General features: G+C 43.5%; 1 protein-coding gene and 1 long non-coding RNA gene across 12 annotated transcripts in view; both read left to right on the forward strand.

The window, feature by feature from the left end:
* The window catches only part of FOXN3 (forkhead box N3), a 367,936-nt gene extending 360,425 nt beyond the window's left edge, over positions 1–7,511 (forward strand). For all 11 annotated transcript variants that reach the window (XM_019744745.2, XM_019744763.2, XM_074327057.1 and 8 more), the window contains one exon: positions 868–7,511. In XM_019744745.2, coding sequence (XP_019600304.2) covers positions 868–1,408 — 541 coding nt within the window. In that variant the 3' untranslated portion in view covers positions 1,409–7,511. The remainder of the gene's footprint in view (positions 1–867) is intronic.
* A 3,364-nt stretch (positions 7,512–10,875) lies between these two features.
* Positions 10,876–21,716, forward strand: LOC141570516 (uncharacterized). Its single transcript, XR_012494560.1, has 3 exons — positions 10,876–11,122; positions 12,875–13,138; positions 17,023–21,716. It is a non-coding gene; the product is annotated as an uncharacterized LOC141570516 (long non-coding RNA).
* The last annotated feature ends 3,645 nt before the right edge of the window (positions 21,717–25,361 follow it).

The raw sequence follows: 25,361 nt of genomic DNA on the forward strand, positions 1-25,361 counted from the left end.
CTTTGGTTTCAGTCCCAGCCCTGCTACTCATTAGCTGTCTGTAAATCACAAAACTTTTCCAGCTCCTTCTTCTGGCATCTATGAAATAAGGATGCTAACATCCAGTTTTTAGAGCTAAACGCTAACTCTGCAGACTCTGCATGGCCCCTGGCAGGTGGTGAGTTTAGTTGATGGTAGCTTATGGATCCCTCATCTGTGATCTAACTAGGACTTGCTTCTCTGACTGTAAAGCATCATCCTGACAGTGTCTGTATGTGATTCCACCTCAGACGCCTCCCCCAGGACCCTCCCTAAGGCCCTGCATTCATATCAGGTGTTCAGTGAATATTTGTAGAATGAATGAACGAGGAAGGAAGTGCGTGAGTGAATAGCTGTCATCACATAGCAGGTATCTCTTTTGCTCAACACCAGATTCAGTCTTCTGACAAAAGGCTCCTAAATGTAGCAGCTTTATAAGGGAGTGGGCTTTTTTCTCTGAAGTACCCAGCCAACGTCGCCTGGCGGTGTCTACTCCTCGGCGTTGGCGGGTATGCGAAACCCAGCACAGCTTGATTTTTATGGTTTAATATAAGAGACTGCGTTTCCACCGCTGTCACTTCAGAAGAGTGTTGTTTTGACGTCTCCGCCGCCCAAACTGAGTGAAAATGCCAATGATGGGAGATAAGCAGGAAAGACGGAGGTGGCGGGATTTAGGACCCAGTCTTCAAAGCAGCGCCACCTGCTGCCCCCCCTGGTTGGCAAATTGCTAGATTGCACGTCAGGGGGTGGTGGGCTGTGATCCAGGGGGGCTGCCAGGCGTCTCATCAGAGGGCTTTAACCCGTGTCCTCTCTCTGTCTCCCATCCCTCCCCACTGCCCTGTCCCACAGGAACGGCCTCCCCGGCTGCCGGATGCGGACTGAGAGCGAGCCGTCCTGCGGCTCCCCGGTGGTCAGCGGGGATCCCAAAGAGGATCACAACTACAGCAGTGCCAAGGCCTCCAACGCCAGGAGCGCCTCGCCCGCCAGCGACTCGGTCTCCTCCTCCTCGGCCGACGACCACTACGAGTTTGCCACCAAGGGGAGCCAGGAGGGCAGCGAGGGCAGCTTCCAGAGCCACGAGAGCCACAGCGAAACGGAGGAGGACGACAGGAAACACAGCCCGAAGGAGGCCAAGGACACCCTGGGGGACAGCGGCTACGCGGCCCAGCACAAGAAGCGCCAGCACTTCGCCAAGGCAAGGAAGGTCCCCAGCGACACGCTGCCCCTCAAAAAGAGACGCACGGAAAAGCCCCCCGAGAGCGATGATGAGGAGATGAAAGAGGCGGCCGGGTCGCTCCTGCACTTGGCGGGGATTCGGTCCTGTTTGAATAACATCACCAATCGGACGGCAAAGGGGCAGAAAGAGCAAAAGGAAACCACAAAAAATTAAAAACAAGTCACTGATTTGTTTTGAACTTACGGCCATTTGGTTTCAGCATGTCAGGAGATTTCTAATGATTTGTGGCAATATCAGCAATTTATTATTTTTCTTTTTTTTTTTTTTTCTTTGGTTTGGTTTTCTTTTCTTTCTTTTTCTTTTTTTTTTTTTTAATTTGTCCCCTTTCTTTGTTTTGGACCCTTAAGAATTTTATTTTTAAAGGAGATTGAAGCCATAGAACTCATATTGACACTCAGCTGTTTTACAAAAGCTTTTCATTATCTGAAGACAAAACCGAAAAAGCCAAAATGACCATTGTTTCCTCCAGCTTGTCAGAAACACGTGGCTGAATCCACAGGGATGTCAAGGATAACGCCACGGGAATACCCATATGCAGCACCTAGAAGGCACGTGTGCAAAGGAATCATCCATCAGGCCCAACCCTTAGGTTAAAAGGTCAGGATGTCCACCCAGTTGGGTTCACTCGCAATTGGGGGAAAGGAAGAGCCATCCATTCCCCTAGAAGCAGTCCCAGGCTTATGGCACCAGTCAACAAATTGTGCCAGGAAAACCCTTGACGTTGCCACGCAGAGTGCAGGAGGGGGTCGGTCACCTCTGTGCTTCTTAATCGTGAAGCTACCTAACATCTTATGAGGTGGACATTAGACGGTGTATATACACCAGGTGTCAAGAACTAATGAGAAGAAATGGGCTCAGTTTTTAGTAATATTCCTAATCATTGAATTCTGTTCTATATTAAATTAAGAGAATGCTTCACAAGCCATAAGCCTGTAGGTTGGCCCTGCACACGAGAGAACGAGAGAGAGAGAGAGAGAGAGAGAGAGAGAGAGAGAGAGAGAGAGAAGTAAACATGCAGAAAACAAGCTATGTCTTCTTAACTGCCCAACTGAAAATCAAGTCCAAGAAATTACAGTAGCTGTTAAGGAAGGAAATAATGGCATATATCTTTTTCTGTCTGTCAAAACTATTTGATCTAAATGAAAACAAACAAAAAGCTACAGAACCTGCCATTAGTATTATGGTGTATTTGAAAAAGATGAAAGGCACATTGATGGACAAAAAAAGAAAAAAAAAAACTCCCATACTGCCCTCAAAATGGGAGTTTGCAAGTAATGTCAGTCAGGATTCATCTTTGCAAAAATCAGTGATTTCCACATTCAGCCAGTGTAGCCAGCAAAAATTTCTGATCCACAATGCATGGATTCCTTCAAAAAAAAAAAAAAAAAATCACAAAAACACAAACTTTTTTTAATTCAAAAATAACAAAGTTCTTGTAAGGTAAATAATGTATTTAGCATGAAGCATGAATTATTTTCATATAAATATAGAAAATAGAGAAAAGGCTATGCCTCTAATTTTTAAGCCCTTAGGCTTAGAGGTTCTTTTGGTTTTCTTCTTTTTTCTTTTTTTTCCTTTAATTTTTTTGTTTGTTTTGTTTTTTTTCCCAATTATTTTGTTTTCATTTTTTGAAGCAGGTGTTTAAGGTTTAACCTTCTTCAGGGACAAATTCTGACTGTTGGGGAACTTACTCTGCAATATAAAAATATTCATGTTCCGATAGGGCCTGGGTGGTGGAGCTCCGTACTGCCTTGTCTGCACTTCAGCCCCGACCCCCTCTGATTCTCTGTTGAAAAGTGTGTCCTTTCTCTGTCTGTACATGTTTATCATGACGCAATAATTTGAGGGCAAACTTAGTAGTGAGTGTGTATGATAGAATCAAGAGAATTACGGGACGCTGACTTGAGAAAACCATGACTGAGATTTGGTTCTAGGAAAAAGGCAGTGAATAATTATGCAAATTCGCCAGGAGAAGGGGAAACACACTAATGGGCCTTATTGGACGAGGGTGTGAGTTAGGGTACATGTGAAGGAGGAAGTGACACAGGTCTTGGAAGGACCAGCCCCCACAGTTTTCCTGTGATGCCATCTCACGGTGGGAAGGAGGGGCCAGCCGTCTCTACCACCTCAGCACACGAACCAACCTGGAATTAAGCCCACCTTGATTGTGAGAGCTGAATTTAGACAACAGGACGATGTCATGCAGACCAGAAATTCCTATTATCTTTGCCTAAAAGAAATTATTTGGGGAGATCAAAAGAGAAATCTGTAGAAGACTATGATCTTCCACCCAAATGGAGGGAAACTTAAACAAAAACACCCACTACCATGGCTCAGGATATGATGGTGAGGGAGAGGGAGGGAATTGGGGTGATCTCAATCTTTTAAAGGGGGAATGTGGGCCAATGTGGAGCCAGCCCATCTGCCAGCACCAGGCACTGTCAGAACCTCCACCAGCCAGGACCATGGAAATGAACTGGTGCATGCCCCGTGCTTATCTTCCTCTGGGTTGCTGATGAGACACCCTGAAAACAATCGACACCTATACAACAGGTCACATTTGTTACCTGAACCTGAGCTCTTCCAGCATATTTGTTCGGGGTACAGATGGGAATAAGGATGTATTTTTGAAGCACTCTGTTCCCTGCATCTCACATCTGACACCGCAAAAGCCATCCACAGCTGTGGAACCTTAGCAACACTTTGTCCCCTGACCAAGCCCAGGAGACCCCCACCCCAAGATAAAATTCAGACTTCCCTCCTGAAAGGCAGAGTACACATTCAGGACTTTTTCTGGCAGGGGACTTCTTCCAGTTAAAACCCCCACAGTGGGCTGTCTCCCCTCATTTCATTTTTCTAAAGGAGCAAAGACCTCTTTTAGAAAATAATAAAATGCAATGTGTGTGATTTACTTTTCTGATCTCTTTGAGAAATAGATAACTATCTTATAAAAGTGTGTTCTTAACTCCGGAACCACTCTTCTTGCATAAATACCTCATCGGGCAGCTTTCTAAGTGTTATTTTCCTGAGTCTTCCCTCAGTCCCTTCATAGGAGCTGCTGGGAGATTTCCGGGGGAAACTTTAGTGAGGGTACTTTTTTCTATTTTTCTTCTGTTTTTGGAGGCATACACATTATGCATAACCAAAACAATGGCTCAATTGTGTTTAACTTTGTATTTTGATTGTTGAGGGGGAAAAAAAGTATCGACGTGTATGTGGCTGTTTGTAGTGAATTCATTGCAGAATGAGGTCGTCCGTGTCCTCACCAAGCCAAGGGGCAAGAGGCACCCTCTCTCACCCCCTCCTCCAAGAGCAGTAGAGAATTTAAGCACAAACCTATTTGTGAAAGAATATTTTACTCCAGTGTAATTTCACTTTAGTCTTGGAATTCCTTCCCAAATGTCAGGTGTTCTTTTAGCTTCCAAACTAGCATATGTATTCATGAGTCTGACAGATCGCCCGAGCACCAGTCTAGGGGTGTGGTGGGTTTGCTTTCATTTGTCCTGCTGGGAGAAGTGGCGTTTCCTGTGTCATTCCAGTATCTCATATTCACATGGGGCGGGGGGAGGGGGAAACGGGAAACTATAGCAATATTTAAAGATGCTTTGGAAAACAGCCGTGAACACTTCAGCACCATGACATCCACAGTTATTTGCTGTTGGCCCTTGGACACATTTAAGAGAAAGAGACTGTGGCTCTTTTTTCTTAAATGATATACACGTAGACAGTTATTTTTATGCTACTACAGTTTGTCTTTTTATCTTCATCTAGTACTTCGTGGAAAGGGTTTGTTTGCATCATAGATTTTTTTTTCCCAGCCTTATAATAATAACCATAAGCTCCTACTTCACCCTCCTCCTCTCTAATCAGTATACTTTCAAGAGTTCTTTGGTAAAGCTGTCTGAAACGAAAATGAACCCAACCCACATTCAGAGGGTGGTTGGAGACAGCCGTGGCCAAGACAGCTGTGGCAAGTTTCAGTCTTTGGGACTGAGTTTTTAAGAAGGAATGTGTCGGAGGCCTTTTCCAAGAACTGATTTATCTTGTAGAGGCATTCAGTTTGTCTGGCGCTTGCTGGGCATGGCGTTTATTACCATGGTGGGGTGGGGAGGCAGGTTCTGGAAGAGGCCATTGCGCTGAAGGGTGTTTCTGCCTGAGGATTACGTTCCGCCTGTGGGCTCTATAGAGTGAAAACCACCCGGATGGCTTTTGTGCCCAGCTCAGTCCTGGGACATAGCAGGACTGCTCAATGCCAAGTGCCGTATCCCACACATGAGTGTGGGCCCTTAGCCTCTCATTGAAGGGCTCTCGGAGAAGGAATCAGAACTACATACAAGTGACCTACGTGGGAGGGTTTTCCATATGGGACTGGATTCAATTCAATGTGACTTCTCTTTCCCTTTAAACTTGATTCAGGTTGGGAGTCCTTTCTTTCCGGTGGATCACAGCTGCCCAGATGTTGCAATTTATTTTTATGTTTCTGTAGAGAAGTATTTTTCTTTCATCTTCAGGATTTTTGCCACCAAAAGAATACATTTGAACTCTGTGTCCCCTCCTAATTGTGACTTAACCAGTGTTGACAGTTAAATCCTTAGTGTCGTAGGTCCCGGCCCTCAATACTATATCAAACACTGTTATGCACATAATGCAGCACTGTGATCTAATTTAAATAATACTTTTTTATTATTTATACTACTATATATAATATACATCAACACTTTTGCTATATAACCTAAGTGGATAACCCTCTTTTAGTTACCTGCCAAACTGGGACTTTGGTTTCTATTGCAGTTAACACAGTTACAAAGTTGTAATGGTGTCTTTTTTTTTTTCTTTTCTTCCTCTTCTTTGTAACGGAATGTGTAAATCAAAGTATATATACATTGTATGGTGTTCCTGTTTCTGGAGTTTCACAAGAATTTACACATGGCATTCAGTGTTCTGTATAGACCCGCCTACCTTTGTGAATTCATCTGTTCACCCCTCTTCCTTCGAGAGAGTACCTGCGATGGTGGTTAACTCCTTGTTTTCTCTCTCCTATTGGTCATTCTTGAATTAAGCACAGACTTGTCAGCTCGGTTGCTTTATCATGAATAATGCGTGTGACCTTGCCATTAGCTTCACTGACCAAAAACTAAGGAAGGAAAATACGATTTTTAAAACAATCCACCTTTTAACGGCTGAAACCGATGTGTCTATGGTGCTGTATCCTGCTGTCTGTCATACTTTTGAAATGAGACCTAGGTGAAAGCTCACTTCTGACTTACTGTGATACGCTCACAAGTACCCTTCCTTTTTTGTTTTGTTAGCGTTGAAATCAAGACTATTTATTTGGAGTATATACGACAGTGTTTTCCACTGTATTTTCATTTGCAAAAGTTGAGAACAGCCTTCCCTATCTTTTGCAAATAATTAATATTCCATATTGGATTCTCAAAGTCTTCGATATGGTGAACCTATCAAACCTAGAAATCGTATTTCATCCTTTCATTACTGTGGCCTGAGTTCCTCACCTTACCTCCCCCCCTTTTTTTTAGATGAAACGTAGCACAGTTGCAGTTATTTAAACATTAAGCTTTTCCTGAGTATGTATGTTGAGGCCATCGGAGCTCATAGCTGATTCAGTAACCAGTTTCATGCTGTGTCATTCACACTCACTACTTCTGCCATGGTGAAAATGTGGAGGAAAAAAAGTATCTGTGTGTGTCTGGGAAGCATTATACACTTGTACATTTTTTTTTATACTCTGATTCTGTAACATTTCTGAGTTTTGTTTTTGTTTTACAGAAAAATAAAATCTATAACAGTGATAAAGCAATCAGAAGACCAAGAGGTTTACTGTCACTGCGTAGGGTCATGTGACCTTTGCTGGCCAATAGACCTACATGGCCAAATTAATTTACTAAAGTAATAATTTTTCAAAAGCCAATTTTTTTTCCTGTTTTTTCTGTATGAAACTGCCAATATCATGAATAGAAAGGGAGAACCATAAAGGAGAAAGAAAGTTATGTTCAGTTGTGTTTATGTTACCTGAGGGAGCCATGTGGAGGCGGGGCAATCGGCCGACCTGTAGGGACCTGATAGTGTTGCTTTGGAGGTGTCCATACCTGCATTTCGCATCCTTCGTATGTAATCATATTGCCAAAGACAAACTATTTCATCATTTATTGTAAATAACACTTTCCCCCAGACCTACCATAAAGTTTCTGTGATGTATTGTCTTCCAGTTGCAATAAAAATTACTGAGTTGCATCAATTGAAGAACAATGCCACGGAGTATTGTGTGCGCTGCGTCTCCATGTGCAAATGCAGAGCAGGAAAGTCGGTTCTGTTTCTTCCCTGTACTAGGATGTGCGTGTTTGTCAGTCCTGCTTTTAGGATCTCAGCTACACGTACTGTAGCCATCCTCGTGCACGCTTTCCTTTCCATGGGTAACCACACACCTTTCTGCAAATACACAAGTGCACAGCCCAAGGCTGGGCTCCCCTGTGGATCACAGGAATTCCAACTCTGGTCTAAAAAGTTGTTGGACCCTTGTCACTGTTGCCCAGTGGTTACTGGGAAAGAGTTGGTGCTAAATGAATGCTGCTTGCGTTAAAAAAGTGAACTGCCTCATAAAGCTAGCCTGTGGCTCATTAACAAAAATCATGTGCAATACTGAATATAATGACTCTGCCTTTGATGGCAGTTTTTCCTCTTGTTAGGCAGTGTTATTTCAATTCTATTTCACTTGTCTCCTTTCCCACTTAAACTGTATTGTAGCCCAGAGGTGCTCCATTAGGGTCTTCACTGCACATAAGCTACTACCAGATTTTTATTCCCTTCTGTGAGATAGTGTCCCCTGGAGGTCAGATAAGCATTTTGGAGGTGTTATCATTTTGACAGAGTTCATTCAGATATTCTGATACTCTGTTGTTTCCTCTCTAGTCACCTTGAGAATTATTTACAGAAAATGTTGGATATGGGTTCTTTTTATGGCAGCCACACTACGTTTGGCCCTGAGTATTACCCAAATAATGGTCCTAGCAGTAGCATCTTGATTTGAAATCATTCCTGGGCACTCATACAGTCATACCCTAATGACTTGAGAACTTTTATGTGAATCCGTAACAGTGCTATGGAGCCTGTAGCTAAATCTCCTTCAAAATACAGCAATTTATTTGGGAGGGGTCAAAGAATTCTTTTTTTTTTTTTCATTTCAAAACTGATTTCTAAAAACATATAATGTGGAAGACGCAGTATGATGAAGAAAGTCTAAAAACAAGACGGGCTGATTCCTTAATCCCTGTGGGATACAGTTTCTTCATTAAATGGGTCATTCTGTTCATCATAAAACTGGAAGGGATGTTAGAGACCACTGAGTCCGAACACCCTATTTTACAGACAGAGCAACTGAGGCACAGAACAGGGATTTGCACAAGATGACACAGGTAGCTAGTGGCAGAGTTAGACTTCTTTTGTCATATCCATTTGTGTGCAGAAATCATATCTGCAATTTTGTAGCTGGCAATCCCCCACACAAACACACTTAACGTTATGCATTTTCTATGTAGCTGTAGTGAAAATGACTCTTTTTAAATAATACATAATATTCTATTGCGCGGATAGCCTATCATCTTGAACTGTTACCTTACTTTCCATTGTTTGAATTGCTGCCAGTTTCTCTCCATAATAAGTAATACCACAATGAACGTCTTCAGACATGTGACCATTTGCATATTTTCAACTTGTTGTTTGTTTCGGTAGCCTATTGGACTATGGAATAAAAGTATTGTCAATGTTAACAGCTCTTTGTGGTCAGGCTTTCCAAAAGGCATTGGTGCCAACAGCAATTCATGTAAACCTCAATGTCATTGCACCCTTAGCACTATTGGAATTTATTTTTCTCTAATTTTGCTAGCAGACAAAAGTAATACTTCATTGCTCTCTGAATTTTCATGTAGTTATTAGCAAAGTTATATTATTTCCCATGTATTTACTGGCCATTTATTTTTTCTTTGTCTGAATCATCTGTAACTGACTCTCCAAAAGTTCAAAAGAGAAGGAATCACATTTGTTGTCTGCTTTCTACAATGTTCCTGATGAGCCATTAAATGGTGCCAAGATGACCAAACACATTACCTGACCTCAGATGGTCCTTTCATCTTCAGATACTCTAATTGTCCTTATATATTCAGACAAAATCCCAATTCCTAAAACTTTCACTTGAAAATTTTGGACTAGCCTGGAAAGACACAAAAATGAAATCTTAAATCATCTTTCACATGGCAACCATTTACATGTTTGGAAACAAGAATAATTTCCTCCCTAAGTCTTTTCTATAATACATATTCCAAGTCCTGTCTGTTCTTTCTCTCTTCTGGACATGTTCCAGTTGGTAATCAGAACTGAGAGCTGAAATCAGAACTCCAGGTAGAGGCTGATGATGAGAAACTATCACTTCCTTCGTTCCAGATCCTCTATTTCGATTAACGTATCCAAAAACGAAATTCATTTTTTAGAAGTCTCATGACACCCCTGATTCGCATTGGAATTGCTATTAACTAAAACAACTAAGTCCCGGCTGTCTGTGTACTTCTCCAGTTATGTATTTTGGACCAAAGTACAGAACTTTATATTTATCGCTATTAAATGTCACCTCCTTAGATTTAGCCCATTGTTCAAGGCCAGTTGAGATTAGCTGCGGGGTAGGGGTGTGAGGGTCCTGATTTTATCCTCCAAAACAGTTGCTTTCCCTCCAAGTATCACTTGGTCACAAATTTGAAAGTGTATTTTGTATATTGATTAGGACAAAGTTGAAGCCAGGCAGCATGGTTCTGGAGACCAGTCCCCTGGTAGGTCAACTTTCATTTCACTCAGCACCCTTTAAGGGCAATCATTTAACTAGTTACACATGCACCTGGTTTTATGAAGGTGTAGCTTACTATTCTCCATCCAATCAAAAGTTTGTCAAACACGTCTTTGATCTCCAGGTATAAATCCATAGTCTTCTTTTATTAAAAAAAGAAATGAAAACAAATAGTCATACTCTATGCTAATATGAAATGCACATTTGAAATAAGGCAATGGAAAAGAAATTTCACTTAATGTGTAAAATTTAAAATAATGTAAATCCTACTTTATTCCTATAGGGGAATTAGTCTTGATATATGCAAGTACTACATTATATGATGTCTTAAGAAACATATCCCTCATAAAAAAAGCAACCACAATTCGTTCAACTATTCCTTCCTTCATTCATTCACTTAGTATATCTTAGGGAGCCCAAGCTGCCCCCATGCCAGGAGCTTATAAATCATTCTTATTATAATCCATCCAAGAATTTTGCCCAAGGGCGGCATTGAGACTATGAATCTACAGTTTGCAGACACTGTTTACAATCAGAAAGTTTCAGCATAGTGCTTAGTGGTATTTCTTCATTCTGTGTGCATGCCTATTTAGAAGACTGCCATATCTAGCATGTAGTTAGCCTCTAAGTATAGTCAAATGCATTTAAAATAATGGGGTTCTTTTATTCAAAAACAAACAAACAAAAAAACAACCCTCAGAAGTTGAGTTTGGTTATCTGGCACCTATTTATTTTTAAATGCTTGACACCTTACCCAGCATGGTTTGTATATTTAGCATCCAGAACACCAATAGTCTGAAAGGCTATCCAAAACCATGAAAGGATAGAGAAGAAATGAAAGAAATAGATCAAGAAAGTTTTAAAAGACATTCTGTCCTTCATACTCATGGTCAACCCACACTTGTTTTTCAGCTACTGCTACGTACCAGCTCTGATAGACGCTGAGGGTGCAGATGAAAACTCCGGTTCCTACCTTCAGTTATGATCACCTTCAACAATCCAGCTGTGGTGATTAATGGGTAATTAGTATAAATGGCAGCTGGTCTAGTGTTCCCCAAACTCCTCAGCAGTGGGTGGTCTTTTCTAGACATAAAAATACTGGTTGTGAAGGTCAGTCTAGCCTTTGTCTCCCTTCCCCTCGCATCTCCTCTTCTCACCTCTGTCAGCTGATGGGTTAGATAAGAGCCTGTTTGCCATCTGCGGACATGGCCATCCCTTCCACGGGTGAACGAATTCCCACTGAATTCATCCTTATACTGGTTACCAGCTCTGTGAGAAAATAATTGAGTGTTTCTTTCTCTTCTGCACAGTACTTGAAGTTCTCGACTTATAAACAAGCCTTCCTCCCCCACCTTTACCCCCCTCCCTGCTTTTTCTCCCCGCCACCTAGCCTAACCACCCAAATCACTTCTTCTTTCTGGATTCCCTATTTTGTTCACATCCCTGCACACCTTTCTTCCACTCAGGGGTCAGCAAACTATGGCCCACGGGTCAATTCCAGCCTCCATCTGTTTTTGCAAATCATGTTTTGGGGACACAGCTATACTCATTCTTTTGTATATTGTCTAGGGATGCTTTTGTACAATAGCAGCAGAGTATTTGAGACAAGGTCTAAAATATTTACTACCTGGCCTTTCACAGAAAAAGTCGCTGACCCCTGCATGACCCTAAAGTCATCCACAATTTATTTTAGCCCTTCCTCCCACTCACGTGTCTCCATGTTCCATTCCCACTACAGTAGTCACCTCTGTTCAGACCTTTCTTACGACTCCTTCAGATTCTTGCTGTTAGACAACTGGTACAATTGCTTCCCCTTTCTCCACTTAGATCAGTCAGACCAACCAGGGATGTGAGACGCCTGAGGGCACTGGCTGCCGGGTGTTGGAGGAGCCGAGAAGCCAAGCACAAGGGACAGCGAGGCCACCCAGAGATGAGCAGGGGCAGAAAGCCATCGCCACCTTTGAGACGAGAGGGACCAAGGGTGGAATTGGGGTTACTAGGAACTGCAGCCGCACAGGGCTGTCCAGCGGGAACTGGAGCCATGGAGGTGTTGAAGCCATGAAGTTGCCTGACAGACACCACCTGGGGCAGAGAAGGTTGGAGAGAAAAGCTCTTTCCTCCTCCTAAACTTCCAGTCATCCATCACTGCTTCCCACTGGATAAGCCGAGAGAGAAGCCAGGTGACCTGAGAGCAGGAAACATAGTCTCTGGGGTCAGCCCCACTGCAATGCCAAACTGAGCTGAGGAAGGTCAAAGGATGAAACTGGAGGCAACAGGCCCGGGACCAGCACATGAGGCCTGCCCTTCTCTTACCTGTCCCCTCCACTACAGTCAGGGTGACCGTTCCAAACACCCATCCGACACGTCTCCCTGCCTAAAATCCTGCCGTGCACCCCAGTTCCTTAGCTGACACATGAGCCCTTCACACTTGGCCCTTCCCACTCCCCAGCCTGGTCTCCTGCCCCCTCCCATATCCCTATAAGGGTTCCAGCTGCTTGGTGAGTTGCAGTTTCTACGATGTCCGTTGCCCCCTGTCCCTTTGCACGGACCATCCTTTCTACGTTTCTGGAATGTCCTCTCATCCCGCAAATCTCGGTCCCTCTGTCTTCCCTCTGTGTTTAACTTTCATACTCTGTGCTACCAAAGTAACTTGTAGTTAAGATTCCTATATTCTAACCCTTTCCATGTTCGCTTGTAGCTGTTGATTTCCCAGGCTGTGCCCTGTTCCCCTAAAGGGCAGGCCTTCATCCTGTACATTTCTTCCTCCCCAGGGCCTGCCACAGCATCTGGCAAACCGTGGTCACTCAATTAGCATTTCTTGGATGGACAGATGGAGGAGCACCAGTTGTCGCTCGGGTCCTAGCCCAGATGTTCTACAGGAGAGCTGTGCACACTCCTGTCCAACCACAGCCAGAAGCAGGATGGAGGGGGAGCTGGAAATGCATTCAGGAACACTTGAGAATATAGTATCACCTGCCGCCTAGGAGAGCTCCTGGGGTGAGGCCTCACCCACCACCCTGCTTGGGGTTTCAGAGGTGAGTAGAGGATACTTTGGCTTGGCTTATCCAGGCCACACTCATGGCCGTGTTTTCCATCTTTATATGGTGCTACAGCTGTGGCCAGCAGGGTAAAGGGACCACTCTCCTGCCATGGAGCCCCAAACCCAGCAATGTCATAGCTCAAAGGACTCCTAGAGCTTCTGGGCGAATAGGACCATGGTGGGAGGGGGGTGAGACAGCCCCTTCTCCAGGCCCCTCAGGCTCTTCCGCCTCCCAGGCCATCCCATCCTCCTCGACAGCTGCTTGCTGGGGACGAGCGCAGGGATGGGTAGATGTGAACACAAGCTGAGCGGCCCCGCCCTTTCACCAGGCCTTGGTGTCCTGCTTCTTTTACGCTGATTGGCCACGCTGGAGCCTGTTTCCACGTGGGAAGTCACATCACAAATGTCTCTGCACAGACGTTCTTGGCATGGCTAAGTCAGAATCCTCAGATCATCATTGGGGGACAATCGATGCTCTTGTTGCCTTTTAATGACAATCAATTCTCTCTGGCTCTTTGCTAAGTAAGTGTCATTGACAACAATTGCATTTTGTGAACCTGGTCGCCAGCCTTGAGTCTGCAGCTTCCTCCAGCTGATCAGTCTTATTTCCGCTCTGTTCTCAGTCAGTCGTGCAGTATGCTCAGCTGTACAATTAATGTTCTCTCCACTCTGTTTTTTTCAGTCAACATGGCAGCTCCATTAATCAGAAAAGAAAATCCACTCGTGTGCCCAGGCTATAAGGGAGGGGCTGAAGACAGCCTGGGCGCTGGCTGGCCTCTTTGCAGGCCCTGAGTAAATGACGCCAAGTGGCTAGTGTCAGACAGACTAGGTTTCCAGACCCAACTTTGCTGTTTGCCAGCTGTATGACCTTGGGTAAATCACCCACCCTCTCTGAGGCTCTGTTTCAGCATCTGTAGAATGGGATAATAATAGTATCCACCCTAGAAGGTTGGTAAGAGGATTAAATGAGATGATGCCTGAGAAAGGGGATTACTATAACGTGTCTCACATCTAAGAAGCTCCGTACGTCATCATCATCATCGTTACTATCCTTAAGAATCCCAGAACTGCGTAGTCCAGCCTCTGTCCGTGCTGATGCTGACCTACCCAGGAGCCACTAGCCATATGTGGCCACTATAGAGCAGCTGAAATGTGGAATCTAAATTGAGATGTGCTCCAAGCATACTGCATCTCAAAGACAATGTGAAAAAGAGAATGCAAAATATCTCAACCCTTTTTTTTTAAAAAAAGAATTTTACAATATTGATTACATATTGTAACACTATTTGGATATATTGGGTTAAGCAAAATATATTATAAAACCCATTGTACCCGTTTCTTTTTACTTGTTTTCAGTGGCTACCACTAGAACATTGTAAATTGCCTATGTGTCACTCTTAGGCTGTGCTGTTCTCTATGAGTCACTTTCATAGAAGTCCCACAAAGTAGACAAAGTCATCAACAGTGACAACAACAAAAAGCAAGCAACCAACAAACCCCAGAAATTCCACTGTTTAGTTTGTATCTCTTCACAAAACAACAAACAAACAAAACACATGCATTAGTAATGCTTCTCACATTGCCTTTCTTCTCCTCCTAATTTTCTTGCAGCCAGTGCTGTTTTAAAGCCTTTGCTTTGCCGCTTCCACACCCCCACCGCTGAGTAGACAGGCGATCTCTCCACGTCAGCCCACAGGACATTTCTGTCCACCTGTTCCATGCACGCCACTGCTATGTCCCCTCTGTACAGCCCCTTAGTGACCGGGATACATTCTGAGAAATGCCTCATTGGGTGATTTCTTCGCTGTGCGAACATCCCAGCATGCATTAATCCAAACCTGGATGGTACAGCCTGCTACTGCAATTCTGTGTGCTGTGATTTTATACAATTGGCAGGGCAGTAGGTGTGTTTGCCGCAGCACCACCGCAAACACGTGAGTAATTCCTCTGCTATGACGTTGGGATGACCACAGCACTAGGCCATAGGAATTGTAGTCTCATCAGACCACCGTTGCATATGTGGTCCGTCATTAACGGAAATGTCATTATGTGGCATATGACTGTATGTCCTTCCTCTCCTCCTCCCTCTGCCCAGGCTTTGCGTTTCCCATCTATCCTCTAAATTAGCATCTCTGAGGAACTGGTCTCTAGATTTGGCAGCTGCTCCCAAAGAGGTTTGGATGGGGTGACCGTTTAGCCAAGGTCACAAAAGATGGATGGATAAGCCAGATTGTCAAGGGGTTAACTGACAACACAGAGAGTCCTTTTCAGGGACTGTATATTTCCCCTGCAGTGGAGGAACCATGACCCTGGGTCTACATTGTAGGTTTGTGAGGGGACAGCATTTAGACAGAATCCATCACGACATGAAATGTGCGATGTGGCGGTTGCCAGTAACAGAGTTAACGGAATCCCCGAGCAGGTAAATTAGTCCATTTGGTGAGCTCAGTATTAGAACCAAGAAAGTCTCCAGAGAGATTTCATCAAAGCCATGGAAAAGCCTGGTGAACACTCCCTGCCCGGCAGTGCGTGGAACTACAAGGAGGCCAGAGTACCCGAGTCCCCAAGTTTGCTGACTCTAACGCTTGGCCAAGGCTGGATAAATACTGACAAATTCTTGTCCTTTGGCTTTCTCTTTTTCCAGGAGGAACCTTGCTGTTCTGATGATAAGGTTCCTCGCCAGCCTGAACATGAGACACTGGGTCAGGTTTCAACTCAGGGACATGTCAGTTTTTCCTCCTGAGACTACAGCCTGGTCCCCGTGACTTGACTTCACGGTTCACCCATGTCCTGGCCACAGTTATGGGCTGAATTGTGTCCCCTCCCAAATTCATACATCAAAGTCCAAACCCCTAGTAGTTCAGTATGTGACCTTATTAGGAAATAGGGTCATTGCAGATGTAATTAGATAAGCTGAGGTCATACTAGAGTCGGGTGGACCCTGATCCAATATGACTGATAGCTTTATGAAAAGGGGAATTTGAACACAGAGAGGGAGCATACCACGTGAAGACTGGAGTTATGCTCCCACAAGCCAGGGAAGTACCAGAAGCTGGGAGAGAGGCCTGGAACACATCCTTCCCTAGATCCTTCAGAGGGAGAATTGCCCTGCTGACACTTTGATCTTGAACTTGTAGCTTCCAGAACTGAGACAAATTTCTGTTTCTTAAGCCACATAGTTTGTGGTGCTTTGTTATGACAGCCCTAGGAAACTAACTATCATTCACATTTAAATTCTTGGCTTTATTTATGATAAGGTAACCTCATAAATTCCTTTAAGAAAACTTGCTTTATTATGCACACAGCTTGTTTTGAGAAGTGATGTAAGAAACTGTCAATAAAAGGAACTCTTCTTGGTTTGGCGATAACATTTGTTCATTAAGTTACTCAAGGACCCTGAGCCAAAGCCCCTATGACCTATGACAGAATCCTCTCAAGGTTCAGAGCCAAGAATCAATTGGGTTTTTGTTTATTTACTTTTTTCCTCATGAAACTTGTATACAATGAAGGTATACACGATGTATATGCTTCCCTTTTTTTTCAGACTACAAGGAAGTTTGGGGTCTCATCACTATAACTTCCCTCAGCTGAGAATTCTTATTTTGTTCTAAGTGTCTATGCTTTTTTTTTTCCTTTCCCTCTTCTACATTTCGTTCTTTTCTTTTGCTTTAACTATTGACATTTTTATTTTTCCTTTAGTATGACGATAAGCTACCTCAAATTCCTTTTGGAAGCAAACAGATATGAATCAACAGATTGAAATTAAGGACCAGACCCAAAGCAATAATGTTTTGGGAGTGGGGAGAGAGGGGTGATTTCACCAGAGGCCTAGTCATAAAAAAACAGAAACAATTCTCTGCCGCCCAACATGTGTTGCAGGCATGTGGCAGAAGACGGAGATGAATTAAACCATGGTGGGAATGTCGCACTCACCAAGGCAGAGTTGTGAGCTGACACGAGCGCGTGCGTTGCCTTGCATCTTCTCTAGAACTCGTTCATGTCTCTGCTCATGTCTGGAACTAGGCAGCACTGCAGGGACCCGCTTTCATCATCTTCTACGCTCCTTTCTGCATTTGGAGTAAACAGCAAGACTGCTCCTGGAGCTCTGCAAAGAACCGGGTTCCACTCCTAGCATCCTGGTGAACACCGTGTGCTGTTCCCGTCTGGGACATGTCATGGGCCCCTGCGTGGAACGGGATCTCTGGTATGCTGGTGTCTCCTCCCATTTCTGTAGGATTCCACAGTGGGGGCGGAAAGGGGGTCACTGGAAGACCCGGCTCCATCTGCTGGAATCCCCTATCTCCCACTTTGTGTTTCTAACAAACGTGAGGCTGAGGGGCCACCCCATGCAGCAAATCACAGGTTCTGGGTGAAGGGTGCTAAGCAACAAGATGTCTTCCCTGGACTCTCCCTCACCTGGGTAGGGGGTCCCTTTTGCCTGATAAAGGATTTGAGATACAAGAGGAACCGAGATAACCCAAGGTATTGAAGGCTGGCCTGGGCAGCCAGCAGCAGAGAGTACATTTGTTGAGCACTGACTAGATGCCAGAGCCTGTGGCAAGCGTGCACCAACCTGCTCAATCTTACTTACAACTTTGTGATGGGGGTGCTAGTATCCCCATTTCCTAGGTGAAGAAGTTGAGACCTAGAAGGTTAAGTAACTTGCCCAAGGTCTCACAGCTACTAAGTGGCACAACTGAGGCTTGAACCCAGGTCTTTCTGGGATCGTCTAAAGAAAAGCCACCACGTTATCTTTTAAGAGCAAGGAGGCAATGAGGGAGGCTTCACCGCACCTGTCACCCCTGCCTCATTCCCTGTTCCTTAGAAGCTCTTCATACAAGCCCCAGACTCTCTCTCACCTGCAGGCTCAGCCCTGCCCCATCCACTGCCCTGGGCTGAAGGAGGTGGCCAGTGTCCTGCTGCCTGAGGCCTCCCCCTGGGAAGACTTTGTGCAATCACCTTCCAGGTCTGGGACTGCTTGGTGACTGCCGAGACCTATGGCTGTGCCCTGACCCGTGGGCAGGTCTCGTGCAAGTAAGACGTCCTGCTGACGTCCTGAGGAGTCCCAGCTGTGTGGAGGGGCCCCCACACCCAGTCCTCAGGGTCACATCAGGCCAGGCCAGGATCCTGGTCATGTCCCCCCCAACACCCCTAACTCATCAGTAAAGGATCTTTTAAAACTTCCCCTCAATTTCAGAGTTCAGGAGTGGCTGAGGGAGTGGGGAAGAAGCCGTATTCAGGGGTCTGGGGGTCTGCACGGGACTTAGGGGCAGCCCAGTGGTTTCCTCTGGACACTGTCCAGGGCCGCTGCTGAGGAGCGTCTCTGTCTGGCTCACTCAGCTGCTCTCAGCACCTACACACCAGCACACCTAGGTGTCCCTCCTGCAGGTGGGGAAGACGCTGTGATCAGGACAACTCTATAGTGTAGCTAAGCTGTCGCTGCCACGCCCAGGCCCCCTTAGCACGCACGCTCCAGCCCCTGCCAATGGCACTGCCAGCATTGCTGCTCCCGAGGCCCGAGGCCAATGACAGATGGAAGCTGGAGCTTTCTCACCCTTCTGCCAGGATCGTTCTAAGGTGTGCGCTACCCCTTGCTACTCAGTGTGGTCTAAGGTCAGCAGCATCACATCCCTGGCAGCTGGTTAGAAATGCAGCATCTTGGGCCTCACCCTGACCTTCTGGATAAGAGTCTGCATTTTAACAGGATCCCAGATTTGTGTGTTGTCAGGTGCTGGATACTTTCATATTCCTTTAAATATCCTTGAACTTTGTTCTGCAATGTAGTTAAATTACTTTAATCCTTTTGAGGCTTGCTTTTAAGCTTTGTTGGTTGGGACCAGAGCAGACTTTAGTTTAGGACTAATTTTTACCCACTACTGAAACAATACCCTTCTGAAGATCTATGCCCTGTGTGTTGCGACATGTTTTTTTTTTCCATTCTGGCTGGTGGGAACATGAAGTGCTTCGAGCCCTGGGTGAGCCTCATGCCTCGGTCAGCTCATTCTTTTTGTTGATTCTTTTCCCAGGCTCAGGTAGTTTGCTCACAAGCATGTATTGCTCAATCGTCAAAGAGAAGCCCCCACATAGCTTCAGTGCTGTCTCTCATGGTAACTTCTCCCCATGTAGGTCTCTTCCCTTGGGTATTCTACATTGTGAATGCTAGCTTCCATAGCCTTGAATTCTCAGTTCTGTCTTCTCAACTCAGGAAAACCATCAGGCTCTGTTTGTTTCCCTCCCTGTATGGTGGCCTGGAAATTCTTTCCCCTTATTTATTTCTTTTCTCTTAAGGATCAGTTTCTGCATTGCCTGCTCTCTAGCATCTGAAAAGTGTTGTTTTATGTTTTACCCAGTTTTTTAGTTGTTTAAGGCAGGAGGCTAAATCCAATCCCTGTTACTTACTCTATCACAGCTGGAAGCATAAGTCCCCATAAGTTTTTTTCATTTAAAACAATGTTTTATGTGGTAACATATACATAACATACAATTTACCATTTTAGCCATGTTTTCAGTGTAAAGTTCAGTGGCATTAAGTAAATTACCTCTGCCTTAGTTTTAAGTGAGAAAAAAATGTTTTATTCTTCTCATAATTATTAAACACTGACTAAGCACTAGGTGTTGAAGTAAATACTATGATTACACCCACTATCAAGACAAGAGATGTGAAGTTTAGAATGTAACTTGCCCGAGGTATCAGGGTAATGGATGGCGTAGTCAGTATTGAGTCCCACAGAGCCAGCCTGTAAGCTTCACTGCGAAAGGATCCTAAAATCATGCAGCCTTCTCTTGTCTATAAGGACTTCCACTGGAAGGCAATTTCTTGGCCTGGAGCCGACCTTCTAGAAATCAGCCCCCAATTCATGGCTGCAGGAATGTATTTGCCCATATACCAGAGGAACCCTGGGCTTGGGACCAGACCAATGTTTGAGTGATAGAGCCTGTCATCTATGAGCCAGGACAGATCCAGAGAAGGGCTCCATCCTTGAGGTGCTGTGCAGGGCGGGGGTGCATGTGTATAGTACTGGTGGGACCACAATACTCAGTCAGCCACAGGGGTTATACGTCAGCTTTATCTGCATCACTGGCTTATCTTAAATTACAATTACAAATCTTCTGAAATCCCTGTTTAACTTTTTACCAGCTCCAAATGGGCACGTTAGCAGCCATTGATCCAGCACATCAGGGATTCTTGCCTTCAAGGAGTCCATCGCTTTATGTACATGAATGAAAACAAGAGTATTTCTCATCTCAGAAATACTCTGGTGGCCTCTTTGCAAAGGCTGTGGGTCATTTACTCCCAGCCTTTCACAAGAAAACCCTAGAAGCACATTCCTTTGTACGGTTTTAGTTTGTGTCAAATGCACTTTAAGAATCACAAGTGGGTTTTTATTAGTTGTTTCTCACTGGTGACCTATGCAGCTTGGAGCATTTTATAGATGCTCCTTTTACAGATGGGAGTGTCAAGGCTAAGGGACATTCACTCTCTCCCAGCCTTCCCCACCACATTGGGGCAGTACTGAGGCTAGGCACGTCCCCCCTGCAGCTTTCCCATGAGTCTCTGCTCTCTTCTGAGGCCTCACATTGTGTAAGGAGCCCTCTCAGCGCTGGAGGCGGGACTGTACTTATTAATCTTTGTTTCCCTCCTAAGTCTGCGACATGGAACCCAATATGCTCTTAAATAAAAATTCCCAACCTTCATCACTGTCTCTTTATCTTCAGTGGCAGTTTTGTGGTATCCAAACCATTGTTGGTCCTTTTCTGCAATCGTGTGCAGGGAAATAAGTGGGCCAAGGTTTGCTTCTTTCTACCACCCACAGATTTGGCATACAAATCAGTCCCAAAGAGACCCCAGACAAGAAAACAACTAACCAGTTTTTCCAGAGATCCAATAGCGTAAGAACTATTCATTTGGTAAAATAATGATTATTTTTCCCCCCCAGAAAGGTCTAAGAGTGGGCAGTTCTAGGAAATCAACTTTTCTGGAAAGCTGAGGTTCACAGTTGTCTCGGCACTGTGGTTGCAGTTGGGGGTGGCAGGGATGGAGCTGATGTTACCTGTGGGGGTCATGGAGAATCTGGGGGTGTTGGAGTCTTTGGTCTGAGCAGCACCTCTTCTCTGATGATCCGGGTGGAGGGGCAGCAAACGTGGCAGCCTCATCTGCAGTCAAGGAAGGGAACCAACCTAGAGACAATGGCATTTTCTCAGCATACTGGACACTCGGAACCAGGGCCGGATTCATGGGTATGTAACCTATGTAGTCACACACGGCCCCACGTTCAGAAGGGCTCCCACTAAGCTTGGTTTAATGCTCTACTGTCACCATCCTGAAATTTGTAATCATTTTTGGACAAGCAACCCTGCAGTAGACCCTTGAAATTTATATAGGCGGGCCTGACTGGAGCAGATCATTGTTTGTTCCCCCACTTCCTCTATAGGACAAAATTCTCTTCAGTAATAATCATGAAAGGAAAAGAATATTAACAATGGCCAGAAGAGAAATGCAGACAATGAAAATTTTCTTTATTGAACTTTGTTTGTATGCTATATAAGCAATTTTTTTTAAAAAAAGAGCAAGAAATAAGTATTACAGCACAAAAAAAGAAAAAAGCTCAACTATTTATTCAACAGTTTTTACATTTACCTAATAGTTCGAACTAGTAATATTTTAAAAAGTAATTGTTCAATAATGTTTCATTTTCTTGACTCATTCTTTAGTTTCAACAATTTAAAAAGACAATTTAAATTTAATCAACAATTTAAAAAGAAGAACAAATTTCAATTTTAAAGGAAGTGCTTAAATTCAGTGAACTAGTTCAGGCATGAACTAAAATTTGTACTTTAAAAGTAAAACTACTGCCCCTCACAGTTTGTACTTTGTTTCCTTTTAAATTTGGACACAAATAAAACTTCCAAATGGTCACACATGGTATGAAGTCATTCAAGTTCTTTGCTATCATTATTTATTTCAAATCATTATTTATTTCAAATTTCTGTTCATACGTAACCCTCTGTGGGACCATGGTGGTTAGGGGTAAGAACTGCGCCCCAAGTCAACTCAAAGGACTTCAAGCCATCATGAATTTAATTTTGGAAAGAATTTAAGAAGCGGCCCACGCCCCCACGGAGTCCCAAACTGGGAGCAACTGTATAACTGAGAGTTCTCCAAATTAACTCCCATGCAGAATACAATTTATAATAAAGGATAAGTTTAAAAATGCAGTAATTTTAAGGTTACATATATCTTCTTGAAACTCAACAATAACCACAGCAATTGTTTAGAAATTAGACCAAAAGAGATTGTCTTTCGGGAGCATTTATCACCAATAATATTAAATGTTGCTGACACATGGTGCTGACAAAAAGCAGACCAACTTTAGTACATTTTATTATTTTTAAATTCTCTACAATGATGTACCCCGATTGCCTGCATCTGGGCAGAGAGAAGCCCTTTTTATTTTGTCATCAAAAGTCGCAGACTTTTTATTTTTAATTGTAATAATAGCCAGTGTTACTAAGGGTTCAGGGCTGCTAGTAGAAATATAATTTGGGGGTAGTACAACATGGCAAAATATTGAAAGTGCATATCTTTTGACCTAGAAATTTTGCTTCAGTGATTTTAATCTAAATAGATGGACATGGGTGTATTTAAAGATTTAGCAGTAAAAATATTTATCACAGTATTGCTTATAATAATGACACTGGAAATAAATTGGTTGAATAAATCACAGATATCCATGCATTTGAATACATGGCAACCATTTTTTAAATGATGCATAAAAATATTTAATGTTACAAGGAAATTTTTTCATAGCATAATCTTAAGTGAAACAATCAGGTTATAAAACACAATGTATTATATTTCCCTCTTTTTTATATAAAAATATGCATATTATTAGGATATGCCACCCACTTCCCAGCTGGAGCACAAAATAAGTTTATATTTTCTTTTATATCCAAATTATCTTGATTCCTGACTCCCTACCCTAAAGATCACAGGAAATTCATTCTTACAGTTCCTGTCCGAGGTAATTCTGGGAAGCACTGAGGAATGCTTGGCAATTTCACAAATTCAACCTTCTTGCTCTTCCTCTAGCAGCTTGGCTGCAGTTTGACTCCAAAGCCCTGCAGGTCACCTCTGGCAGCTGTTTTGGGGAGTAGCTCTCTTTTCTAGGCCACTGGCTCCAAGCAGGGCCCCTTCCTTAGCTGCCCCAAACGCCTAAATCCAAGCTCAGGTTTTAGCAAATGTTTGCTGAGTGCTGGGGCAATAACCCAGAGTCAAGGCAACAGAATGGCTTGGCAGCTTAATATTTTACATTCCTTTGGGACTCACAGACCAAAGCCACCCTCAGGGTCTGTGCTTAGAGCCTGGGAGGCCCCCACAGGGCAGGCTCCAGCCTAGCCCTCTTCCAGCCTAAGGAGGTAAGGTGGCCCCTCCATGGTGTTAAGAGCTGGCCCTCGTGCCCACCACGGGTGACTGAAAGAGAGAGGATCGCTTTCCTTCAGGGGAAGTACTCTGGCCACAGCTACGTACCCCCGCCCCTAACGCCCCCCCCCACCCCGTGCATACAGGCACCCAGGGTTTGATCTGACCTCTGCGATTTAGAAAAGCAGACACAGCAGATGTCAGCACGATTCCCAAAGCAAGTTATATAACTGTAAAGAACACAAGGAACACCAACAGTCCAATACAAATGTTCATTTAGATAAAAATCATTTCTCCAACTCATTAAGGGCACAGTCAGGCTAAAGAATTGTCCTGTTTCCATTAGTAACCATGTCACACTATACAGCTGTAGTCATATTGATGGCCACTTCTCCATTTGCAGCATCCTAAGTAAGTCCTTTACATTTGTGTAACTGTAGAGCCCAGGCAGGGACTTTTTCTGAAAACATTAGAAATCTGCTCCAAAGGGGAAATGATGTCTCCACTGCCAGAAACTAAAAATTGTCAACAGACTTCAAATATTATTACTTCGGTTACAAATGTCTATGAGCAAGGGAGCCTCCCTAGCAGTCACCCTATGACCAGGTGTGTGTGTGTGTGTATACGTGTGTTTTGTGTGTCCATTAAAGACTGGTATCATGTATACACAATCACAAACGGTAGCTAAATCAAAGTAATGAGACTGAGGGCAATGTTTCTTTTCATTTGTTTCTTGGGTTTCTTTCTGTTTAAATTTTAAGATTAAGCCGAAAGTGGGGCAAGCAGAAAGCACACAGGCAAAGCTGAGTTTTAGATTTCTGTTGGTTTTAAGCCCTTAGTATTTTATTTTCTCTTCCCTTGATCTTTCTCCTAAAAAACAAAGCCCCATGTGTCTGATTAATTAACATTTGAGTTAACCAGATTTTATTAAGTATTTTACAAGGTTTATAGACAATTGTCCATAAGCCGCTCCATGAAAAGAGTGAATTGAAAAGCAAGGGTGTTCTTTTCAATCAATGTGATTTGGAATCGGAAGAGTTTGTTTAAAAAAAAAAAAAAAGAAAACATTCATTTTTAGCAAACAGGGCATTGGAATTAGTGATATTTATTTAAAAACTATAGCATGAGTTTTAAAACCACAGGACCACTTTGATTATCTCTTGTCTGTAGCTCACTTTCCGGACTCAACTCTGATTTTTAAAAAAATATTAATTATAAAACTTTAAGGCAATTGTTATTATTCTGTGCTTGAGCAGTTTCCCATCTGTCAGGTGGCAAATAGGCCGGTGCTTTTTAAGACACTTTTTATTTCAAATTACCAAAGTAATACATATTCATTGATGAGAATATAATACATAGAGAAGAGCTCAAAGAAAAACAATCGCCCATAATCTCGCTGCGCTGTTCATGAAAAAGCTGCTCTTTTGTGGCATTTACTTCCAGCCTAACACACACACATACACATACGCACATATAGACGTACTTATATTGTAACATATATGCAAGAACAGGATCGTCCTGGGCACACTACTTTGTAATCTGCTGCTTATAATTTAGTAGTATGTTGTAAACATATCTTTAGATATTCTCAGTTCACATCTTTCTTTTTAAAGATTTTTATTAAAAATATAGCTAACATACAACATTATATCAGTTTCTGGTGTACACCATAGTTATTCAACATTTATATACCTTAAGAAGTGATCACCACGATAAGTCCAACAACCATCGGACACCGCACCAGGCTATCACAATATTATTGATTATATTCCCTGTGATGTACATTATATCCCCATGA

Source organism: Rhinolophus sinicus, linkage group LG03 (assembly GCF_036562045.2).
Source record: "Rhinolophus sinicus isolate RSC01 linkage group LG03, ASM3656204v1, whole genome shotgun sequence".
Taxonomy (NCBI): domain Eukaryota; kingdom Metazoa; phylum Chordata; class Mammalia; order Chiroptera; family Rhinolophidae; genus Rhinolophus; species Rhinolophus sinicus.